This window comes from Corvus brachyrhynchos, unplaced genomic scaffold (genome assembly GCF_000691975.1).
Source record: "Corvus brachyrhynchos isolate BGI_N302 unplaced genomic scaffold, ASM69197v1 scaffold281, whole genome shotgun sequence".
Lineage (NCBI taxonomy): Eukaryota > Metazoa > Chordata > Aves > Passeriformes > Corvidae > Corvus > Corvus brachyrhynchos.
The window spans coordinates 1,274,772-1,285,991 of NW_008236509.1; the positions used below are offsets into that span (position 1 = coordinate 1,274,772).

Here is an 11,220-nt window from a genome sequence, read left to right on the forward strand (position 1 = left end):
CCAATTAAGCATCTATAACAGTTTTGTACTTTCATTAGCCTAAAAATTAATTAACAAATGCTATGTTCTGGGTGCTGCCAAGTGCTGTAAGGAGAACCTGCTTGTTTTGGTCAGGAAAGAATTCTGTCCGCTTGGTTTGCTCCAGCGTCAGGCTGAGCAGTTGTTTCCTGCCTACCTTTCCACAGCCACGCAGCCACATGGGATTACAATGGCTCTATTCAGGGAGAATTCACGGATTCTGGAGAGTAAAGCTACTCAAGTGTATAGGCAGCTGTACAGCTGGGCTGCAGGCTTGATTGCACCACAGAAATAATGTGCTACATGCTCTTCTTTCTTGCTCTCGTCTGCTAAATTGGCTGAAAAGAAGCTAAAAGAAAAGCTTAATCCTGCTGTATTAATACCTCCCCATGTGAACAATTGCAGCAGTTATCATAAGAAAATTATGGGATCGGGCAGAAAGGGATGGGATCTGCACTGTCAAAAATCCCCAGGTGTCTTCAAGTCAGGCTTTATTTTATGTCTTGATTCATGTTATTAAGAATCTCTGCTTTATTTAAACACCTACCAATCTGATACAGGTTTTTCAAAGATAAAATTAAGATTTGGATGGAAATCATGTGTAAAGGCTTTCAAAAGGGCATTCCCTATTTCTGCTTATTGCATTGTTTACTTTGGGGGAAAACATTATTCAAATGTACCTGGAAACTCCTTAAGCATTTATCTGAAACAGTATTCCCTAAGATGAGAGGTTGTATTTCCATCAATTAAAAGAAAATTACCTAGCTCAGGAAGGTGATGGGTTGCTAATAGACCTGGTGCCGCTGGGGTAGGAGTGAGAGGCCTGTGATAAAACCACAGAAACATGGAATGGTTTGGGTTGGAAGGGACTTTAAAGATCATCCAGTGCCACCCCTCCTGCAGGGACACCTTCCACAAGACCAGGTTGTTCAGAGCCTCATCCAGCCTTGGTTAGTTCCAGGGATGGGGCATCCATAAGCTGTTCCACTGTGCCCTGCTCTCACAGTAATGAATTTCTTCCTAATATCCAATCTAAACCTGCCCTCCGTCAGCTTAAGGCCATTCCCCCTTGTCCTGTCACTCTGTGCCCTTGTAAAAAGTCTCTCTCCAGCTCCCTTGTACCCCTTTTGGGTACTGGAAGGTGCTACAAGGTCTCCCTGGAACCTTCTCCAGGCTGAACAACCCCAGCTCTCTCAGCCTGTCTCTGCAGCAGAGGTGCTCCAGCCCTCTGAGCATCATCATCACGCTCCTCTGGACTCGCTCCAAGAGATCCATGTTGTTCTTATGGACTTCGCTATTTTTTCCGATAGAAATGAACATATATTATAGCAATTTGATACCTTCCACTGTAATTACAGACACTTAAAATTAGACATAGCATTTAACTAAATAAATAAAATCAAAGAAGTGGGATGGCATCTTTTAGTTGCAATTTAAAATATTTTTTTTGGTAGTTTGTTGCCTGTTCTGCATTAGACAATACATACCTTGTTCAATCAGAAGAGCAATGAGATATTTCTCAGAAAATGTACTGAGAAACTTTTTTTTTCACAGTTTGCAGATGGAGTGTACTTAGTCCTGCTTATGGGTCTCCTGGAAGGCTATTTTGTTCCTCTGCACAGCTTTTTCTTGACTCCCGATAGTTTTGAACAAAAGGTAACTAGATTGCATTTTTCTGTCAAAAACAAACATAAATATGTCTAGTTGTACAAGGATAACACCAACTTTTCCACATAAGTTTGATGCTAATAGCTGAAATCAAGAAAGGACTGTACTGGTAACCATTTCCAAGTATTTTAAAAAATTAGTATTAATACTTACCCAGAATAAAACAGAAAATTGTATTAATGATGGGGTGGTTAGCAAGTGTTAACAGATTTTGGCAGCCATTGTGTGGTGCTGTCATTGAACAAGACCTACTGTTCATTAATGTATATAGGATTACACACAAGCATTGATGACAGAACTGATTTTTTGTGTGTCCAAAATCCAAGAATTTAACGCTGGAAAGGTTTAATGGGTTTTGGAAACATAAAGGCATATATGTACAGTGTGTCAATTTAAGACCAACATTACGTCAGTGTCTGTAGCTATCCAGGCAATTCATCTGTCTGTTCAAGACAAGAGCACTTCAGGGGCCATCATGTTCCAGTTTTTGAGCTTGCAGGAGGTGGGGTATTCTTACCTGTAAGTAATTTTATTATGGGTTACGTTAGTTCATGTTAACTTTCAATTACCTTTATATTTCTAAAACCACCATCACTCAGAAACAGCAAAACAATGGATTGTCTGGATTCCATGGACCAGATATACAGAGCCCTAACTATTTTTTCCTTCTGAATATCTGGGTCTGCAGCTTTAAATATGTCTTGTTTTGACTATTTGTACTATACAGAGTTCACAACAGTGACTGCCTTCATTGTGTTGCTAGGTCGTCAATGTATCTTTTGCGTTTGAGCTCATGCAGGATGGTGGATTGGAAAAACCAAAGCCAAGACCAGAAGGTACCTATTCTACCTTTTTTGTATCTGCTTCAAAATTTGTGTTGGGTCCAGATCTTACAAGGTTATGGTATGGCTAGATGAAGATTATAAATTAATCCAACAGCAAAAGGCAAGGTTCATTTTGTAGTGGCCAAGGAACTCTGTATTTTAAATGCACTTTTTCAGATGTTGCAATGCTCCCTTTCTTCATTGGCCAAACATATGCAGTAATACTCCAATATTCCCTGAAAGAAAGAGAACACCGTTGTGATTGGTGTCACTGGCAGAAGTGAATTGCTCCAATTGCTTCATTTTCCTCCATCTCACATTTTCACACTAAACTTCAAGTCTTCCAGTGTAATTTACAAGATTTTCAAAAAAGAGGGAGATGTTGTGGAAGAAGAATTTCAAATGTTCACATAACTGCCTTTGAGTGCAGGACCTAATCATGCATACTTAAATTAGATATAGAGCTGGGGGCTGGAAATAGAATGTGCTTCAGGGAGGATAAAGGTTTTGCTGGTGACCTTAGCAGTATCAGGATTCCACTCCTCTTTGTTCATATACATACAGTGTTTAAATCCAGCTTTTCGGGCTGGAGACAGAACCCTTGATTCACTAGGTTAATGGGTACTTCTTGTAGCTCCTCCTGTGAGAAGTTACCACTTCTTACCATGCAGGAGCTGGATGTGCAGCTCCACTCTTCCTACCAAGAATGATATCTGGGCTCCTGCTGGTTACCTACCATAATAATCAACGTGGCTGTGTCTTCCAAGACCAATTTCAGACTCACATTATATGGTGCTCACAGTCTCTTCCTGCCACAATATTGGATTGTCATTCCCTGAGGAGTTGACATAAGCTAATGTCAGAGTGTTGCTTCTAACAGTAAGAACTCCCTGGAGATTCAGGCACTCATTGCTGAATCAGGTTCTGCTCCATTCAGGATTTTTTCCATCCCTCCCAACTTCCTGATTATAACAGCCACAGATTATAAGACACTCACACACAAAATAGTACATCTCAGGATTGAGCCTGTGCATTAAACCTGGACCTGCCCAGCCTATTTTTTCCATTTCTTTGATTGCTTGAACTCTTATCCACAGTCATGCTTAACTAAACCGCTGGTGAGTGTATCACAAACCTTTATGTTTGAAATAGTCAAAGTGAGAAGGGGGAAACAGTGAAATCGAGGGATCCAAGTAAAACACAGAGTATCTGTGATCCCTTACTCCCTGTGGAGGTTTAAAATTCTTATGGCATTTAATTTTTCAGGTATTTATTGCTCTAGGGGACAGCTAATTTTTCCAGTATAAATCAAGCCATAAGGATATTTCAGCATATATAAGACATTTCTTGTGCAATTATTGAAATGCTTAATATGAAACTTCCTGCCCAATGTGAATGGAAAAACACATCTGTTTTATGTGTTGTTACATTGGGCACAATGCCTGTACTTAAAATTTCCAGTGAGCAAAAGAGTATTGAAAAGGATCTTACCCTAAATGTGTACACTAAATACTCTTTAAATTCCTACACTGTTTCTTTGAGGTTCTTGAGGAAAAAATATGCTGAAAAGTGCTTTAGAATATGAAAAACATATTTAGTGGAAAAAAAAAGAATGCAGTTAAATAAATGAGTATGAAAACCGATGATTTTTATGGGGTGAACAGTTTATTTGGGTTATTTGCAATATAATTGAAAAGGTCTTAAAAAGCTTTCCGTGACCTTTTACTTTAAAAATGGCTGGAGCATTAATCTGCTGAGTCTATAATGAATTCATTTGCAGTTTGAGCTTTTTCAGATTACTCCTTGGAATGTGTACATCAAAGCCAAACTCAAGTTTCTCTTTTAGAAACTTGCAACCAGTAAAATGTTACACGTGTTGGTCAAACCTGTGAAGCAATGGAAATAACCCATCTTTCTTTGGGAGAATGCTTCTTTTACTTTGAGCCCTTCTGTGGAATTCTGTTGTGGTGGTGGTGGAGTCTCTTTGCATCTTTGCAAAGACCTAACAAAGTTACCTCTTTGTTAATAGAAGTTCTGTATTTGGAAAAAAAGTTGTTCTGCACCTTGCTGCTGGCCTGGAGGAGGAAACTTCTGGCGTTACATGCAAACAGTAATGCAGATTGCAACGGGATATTGTGGGTGCAATGCACCCTTCCTGCAGCTTTTGGCATTTCCTCTTCATTTTATACCAAGCATTTTTCATCTGATTTATAAAGAGCCACAAACCCATGCTGGCTGTGGTTTCATGACCGTGCATAGGCTCAGCATAAAATCTAGGCTTGAGTGTTTGCACCCTTTGTCCACGGATGTAAATTTGCCATGTAGCCAGGACACCATGCATAGGTTTGATTGGATTAATTATTCAAAGTGTGACCCCTTCACAATCTATGAGAAACATCAGTGTAGATAAATATAATGGCTAATGATGATTACATCCACCATTTACTGGACTTACTTGGAGGTCTTGGCCAATTCCAAAAACCAAAGTTAGGAATTCGAGTTCCAATGCATTCAACAGAAAGAGACAGGACAATTCTAATCCCCTCTGCTCTTTCTGAGGGCAATTCTGAGTCCCTGTTTGAGATTGGCTATTCCTTGAAGCACTAGTGTAGAGTGCTGCAGTAGTACTTGTCAGTTTGTTTTATAGTTTTCTTGTGAAATAATATTGACTTTCTCAAGAACTGCTCTTTGAAACAGAAGGTATTCATTAGCTTTTTGTTTCATATAAATCCTTTACTTTAGATGTTGAGTTTCTGAGGACTGATTTCAGCCATGAATGTCAGCTAACTCCAAGAATTTTCAGATGTTTGTTCGAGGAGCACTTGTACACCTAGCTTCTTTAGGTCCTCTGGAAAATTTAAACTTGCCTCTAGCTATCTTGCTGAAATTAGGCCTAGTAAAGGATGTTGCAGCTCAGAATGTGCCAAGTCCTACAATTCTTACATAAGAGGAAGGTTCCATTGGTTCCTGCCTGATGATTTTTTTCAAAATCATTACTTTTCAGCCACAACTGACTGAAGATGAAGTCATATAAGTATATGTAATCCTGGGCACTCTTTGACTTAGGAGCAGCTGAGCTTGGTTGCATTTCAACATCAGCAGCAGTAGCTATTTGTATCCCTAACTAGAAGTGGTTAGAACACCAAGTTTTGAGTTGCCAGTTTGAAAATTGTATTTTATTGATATTTCTACTCTTTTTTGCTTTCCTTGTGATCTCATGTTCGTGGGCATTAATGTGAGCAAGAGAAGGGAGTAGAGAATAGGCACTATTTCTGGAAAACATTTGGAGCTAATGAAGTTACTAATTTGTTTTCCCTTGTCTTTTTTCTAGATATTGTAAATTGTGACTTGAAGTCTACGCTGAGAGTACTGTACAATTTGTTTTCCAAATACAGGAACGTGGAGTGAAGAATTGATTTGGGTCACAAAGGAGTGTTAACAAAAAAAGCATCATAACTAAGCATATCTTTCCTCAGTATTCCTCTGCACCTCTATCCTGAAAGGAGCTAAACCATTTACCTGAAGAACTTCTAATTGATTATTCTGGCATTAGTATTTTCATAGTAGATTTAAAACTGTACAACTTATAAAGAAAAAAAAGGTTTGGAGGAAGGTATTTGGGTATATTCTGGGAGAATTCATGTCTCGGTTGTCTTCACTGTTTTTTATAGGTGAAGCAACAATAAAAAAACTTTTGTAAGTTAAATTCAAATCAGCCTTTGGAGCCAATCATAGGAATATTCTGTACTGAGTACTTCAATAATTTTTACATATATCTTTTTTTAATCTGGGAAGGGGAAGAATATTTTCTATGCATGATAAGACAGTTCCATTCTAATTGTGAGGAATGTGCATAGGGAGAAACAGCTAAATACACCTGTTCACATGACAGCTAAAAAGAAGAAACTTAGCCTGATGAATATATAGTTCCAGTGCTATTATTAGGCTTTCATTTTCTGGGTACAAACTGAAGTGGCTACTCATTCCTTCAGACTTATTAAAATGTGATACTTTGCTTTCAATATATGCAATTGAGCATTCCACAGAAGTACACTTTGCAGCTTGTCACTTCTTTTTGTTCAAGGCAGAGATCTTTTTTGCAAAGAATGCTTTTCAGGAAGAGACACCTGTATAATATAGTTTTTCTATAATATTTCTATTATTACATAGTATTAGAAAGTAGAAGAATGGCTTGTTTTTATTTTGGCAGCTTAATCACAGAATTATCAGATTGCAAGTTTAGATTGGTTGCTAAACAGAACTTAGAACTGTCCCTTTGGTTGCTTTTATGATGAATGTATTTTGCTGCATAATCTTCAAGACAAAAAAATGAGATTCATTTTCTAGAAATGGTCAAAACTACTCCCATCTGCAAAGATTCCATTACAGTGTAAAGTTATTTGGCGATTTTACATGTCTCCAAAGATTTTTTTATTTGATTACCACCAATTCTAAGCTGTTACCTGTTTGGTTTTAGCTTTAGCAAAGACACAAAAGGGAAATGGGAGTTAATTCTTCCCTTAGAGTGGTACCAAGCACCAGTTATGCTTCCAGAAGAAGCTGGTAGAGACTGCCTGGATCACTTCCGAAACAAAGCGTTCCATTGCAGCCACAAATTCTTGGGATCCTGGGTTACACACTCAGGAAAAAAATCCTTAGGCAGAGATTCCTAGATAACTCTTCAGAAATCTTTGGAGTGCAGGAGGGAGAGTTGTTAACAGCCGTCCAGTGATGGCAGAGCTGGCTTAGGTAAAAGGAAAAGCAATGTCAGTTCTTCAGTCTTTCATCAGGAGAAAGGCAGTGCTGGCAAGAACAGTCAATAGCAGCTGGATGTTACTTATGATGTAAAGCATTACATAGTTTTCAGTTTTCCAGGGCTTTTTTTTTTTTATGTAGAGCTTTCCAGTACAACATTAGCACAGAGGGAACTCCAGCAATTACTTTGTCCTTGGTAAATACCAACTAATGTTTGTAATGTAAGGTGATACTGACTTCTGCTGGGGGGCTACAAAATTATTTTTCTGAGAAATAATATGAACTTTTTCAAGGGGAAGTCAGTATTCAATCCAAAGGACAGTATCTGAATGTTCTCTGAACTCAGAAATTATCTGATTGTTATAAGCACTCTAAATATCTTTATTAAAATATTTTCTTACCTCTGTATTTTTAACTGAGTTTCTGAAATTAGAGGTACAGAAAACAACAGTTATTTGCCTTTTACAGGGAGAAATAACTGGACATTTTGACCTCAGTGAGAATGAACATTTTCATTATATCTTTAATATCTGAGAAGCTAAACAATAGGAATTAACCAAACATTTTTGAGCAAACTGAGACGGAACTTCTCATGTATATAGCAGCAGCAATTTCAGCTTATTTTAATGTTTAACATGCAACTTCTTCATTTGCACACCTAATAGTAATTGTCATAGCTAATTAAAAAATGTATGATGTTTTTTCTGCAGACCCTGCTCAGCTTTTACATTTCGACAGTGCCGAAAGATTTTGATTGCCTTTGTTTTCATGAATGCATTTTCTTTAAAGAGGAGATTTATATGCATAAAGTGAACAGTGAAACTGTTTTCTTTGCCTAGACTTCAAAATAAGTATTTCTTGTGCGATATTGGTGTAACATTATTGGAGATTTATCTGTCAGACTCCATTTCCACCCTTAAAAAACACAAACTGAGACAGAATGATTAAATCCTCATGCTGAAATGCAATTATGCAGAACTGTAGAAACATTTAAACAATATCCAACCTTTACAGAATTATCTATCCTATGGTAAGAATTTATGTAAATTAAAATCTGCTATATAGACAACGGTGTCCTATGTAAATATAGATCTGTGTGATAGTTTTAACACTTGCACACAAATAGTACATGCTGCCATGTAGGAGTGGGTCACTGCTTATATTTTTGACAGTGTAGATTTAAATAGCTATCAGATAAATATGAAATCTAATATAGAGATTATATCTAATATTTATTGCTTTGATTCAGAATATTATAGAAATACAGAATACTACTGTGGACAGTTTGCTTTTCAGCAGTTGGTGTAGGCCAGCCCTTTCCTTCAGGGAAGGGAAGAGTTATCTGGGCCAAATTCTGCCACCTGCATTGCTTTTATTCTTGATACACAGCAGTGCCCCCTGATGTACTGCTGAAAGCAGAATTTTCCTCACTCTTATATCAAGATAAAAGTTGTTTAAATTTTTGTCAATCCCAGGTTTATTTATAATTACTTTAAATGATTAAATGTACCCGATTTAGCTCATGTAAGACACGAGCAGCCACCTGGAGAGGCCAGTTCCTCTAGTGGTCCCAGAGAGAGCCTGTGGTCTCAAGGCTGCTATCTCAGCACTTTGGCTGGATCCTAAAGCCAGGTAGGGTAAGTCCAAGCCACTGCCTGAAGATCTCGTGGTGGTATTTGGATCCCATCCACCAGACCAATGTGCCTGTCTGTTGTGCTGTGTCACATAAAGGCCCACAGGTAGCTGAGCCTACCAAAACCTGGCCAGTTCTTGGTCTGCCTTGAGTAGCAAACAAGCAGTAAACATTGCTGCTGCTGGAGCATTATGAAACCACCAAAAGAACCATTTTCTGTGACTTCTAATTCATCCATTGCATCCAGCAATATGGTATCTAGGCTTCTTTTGTGGCTGGAGATGGGCATCCTTTCCCTGTTAATGGGTCCTGGCGTGCTCTTTCAACCACACAAAACATTGTTTGGGTTTTTTTTAAAGAGGAGCTACAGATTTTTCATAGTGTGTCAATAAGGTGTTGTCAAAATAATTACCTAAAATCCTAATGTCTTGAGGTCAGCTCCTTTCAGATTTCTTTCTCAGCTGACTGGCTGTTATTTTCCATAAAGATCAGGCCCTGTAAAAAGGAGTCTTTGCATAATTTTACCCAAGACACACTCATAAAGCCCAGGATTGGATTGCGCTGTATTTCTGATGGAGTACAGACGAACCAAGTTTCCTGTTAAATGAGCTGACTGTAGAATATCCAGTTCTTTACATTTCCTAGTCAGTAGTATCTCCATCTTGCAGAGGATAGCAGCTCTTGCAGCTACACAGCTCAGGAATTCAAGTGGACCAGCAGGAGCTGGATAAGGTCCTAATCCACTTCAATGAACTGTGGACAAAGTTGCCCACTGGCACATCTCCATATGAACCAGTGGCAGGAAATCAACAGAGCCTCTCTTTTACAGAGGGTTGCAGTGCTTGGGAATGGTTGCATTCAAGCAGACCTTGATGACTGAGGTAAATGCTACTTGGTTGACTTTTGTTCCTACTTTTTTTTCTGGTTTTAAATTCATGTTTCAGATTAATTTAGCAGACGCCTTACTGCAAGCCACAGTGTTGTAAAGCAGAATGGCTTCTAGAGGTTTATTTCATTTGAGAAAGAGATATATGGTATTTAATATACTAGATACCAGCCTTAGGTCTAGTTTTTGTTATTCTTGTCTTCCTCCCAAAACAACTGTCATCAATGGCCAAGCATCCAAAGAGAAAACAGTGCCTTGAAGACCTCTTGCAAGATTTTTACACTATTACCTAGTAGACTTCTGTCATTTTACTGTAAGAATTAGTGTGGGCTTTCTCTTTACAGTCGAAGTACAATTACAGACTGAAGAAATCCTTTGTAAAAAGCTACAATTAGTTTGCATTAAGATATTTTATTTTGATTTGTCACATGAAAAATTGAGATACCATCACCAAAATGTTAAAATTGGGCATACCTCAGCATCCACAGATTTTCCGAAGAGGTTTTGGGTCATCCAACATTTACAAGGGCTAGTTTTATGTATTTTGAAAATATTTTGTGTGACTATTTCTTTCTGCAATAATGAGATTTTCTTTTCTGTCTAACAGTTTAATACCATGCACTCTGCAACAATGCTAGAGTCCTTGAAACATTTGGTCCTCAATTTCAATATCACACTAACTGAGAAGAAAGAATATTTTCAAAATTTGCTGAACATGTATCCGAAAATAATTATTAGTTGAAATTAAGCTGCGTTGCCTTCAACTGCAGAGTTAGTAGCTTTCACAGAATATATGTACTCTGTAAGTAAAAGACACACTCTTGCTGATTTTTTTTCCTGTGCTTTTTCTGAAACCTTTTGTTATGATCCACAATAAAATTTGCACCTGAAAATCAACACAGCATGTTGTTGTTGGGTCAAAGGATGAGTTGTCTGACAAAAAATTAGGGAGGCTGTGTGTTTTGTGTTCTGGAAACTTCCAGACCTCTCCATGCATCCGGCCCTTTCCCAGTAACCCCTTTGTGGGTGTGCAAGGTGTTTATTATTATGTTCTGTGGGGGCTGGCGACAGCTGAAAGTGGGTTGGCAAAAGCAATCATGTAAACATATGTTTGAAATGATTAACAGCAGCAGGTCAGGAAAATGCAGTCTTTGACTCAAAGTAGCAAAGTCTACCTTTACTTTTAACATTGCTGTGATGAGCACTTCAGTGGTGATATCGCAGCTGGATAGAATGCAATTCTCTGCTGGGCAATTTTGTTAATTTCAAATCTAACAAAATGTTAGTGAAACATTAAAATGATTGAAACTATATTGTCCATTTCAGAAAATAATGGCATTTTGGAAGATTTTGAGATCTATTTTGTTAATAAACTTAGGTTTTTTTGTGACCCTTTAATGCAGGAGCTTCAATGCAGAACTTGGAACCAGTCCAAA

At 38.0% G+C, this 11,220-nt stretch overlaps 1 protein-coding gene across 4 annotated transcripts in view; it reads left to right on the forward strand.

The window, feature by feature from the left end:
* The window catches only part of PARVA (parvin alpha), a 53,404-nt gene extending 42,723 nt beyond the window's left edge, over nucleotides 1-10,681 (forward strand). For all 4 annotated transcript variants that reach the window (XM_017726314.1, XM_017726313.1, XM_008644057.2 and 1 more), the window contains exons 11-13: nucleotides 1,573-1,674; nucleotides 2,450-2,522; nucleotides 5,842-10,681. In XM_017726314.1, coding sequence (XP_017581803.1) covers nucleotides 1,573-1,674; nucleotides 2,450-2,522; nucleotides 5,842-5,918 — 252 coding nt within the window. In that variant the 3' untranslated portion in view covers nucleotides 5,919-10,681. The remainder of the gene's footprint in view (nucleotides 1-1,572; nucleotides 1,675-2,449; nucleotides 2,523-5,841) is intronic.
* The last annotated feature ends 539 nt before the right edge of the window (nucleotides 10,682-11,220 follow it).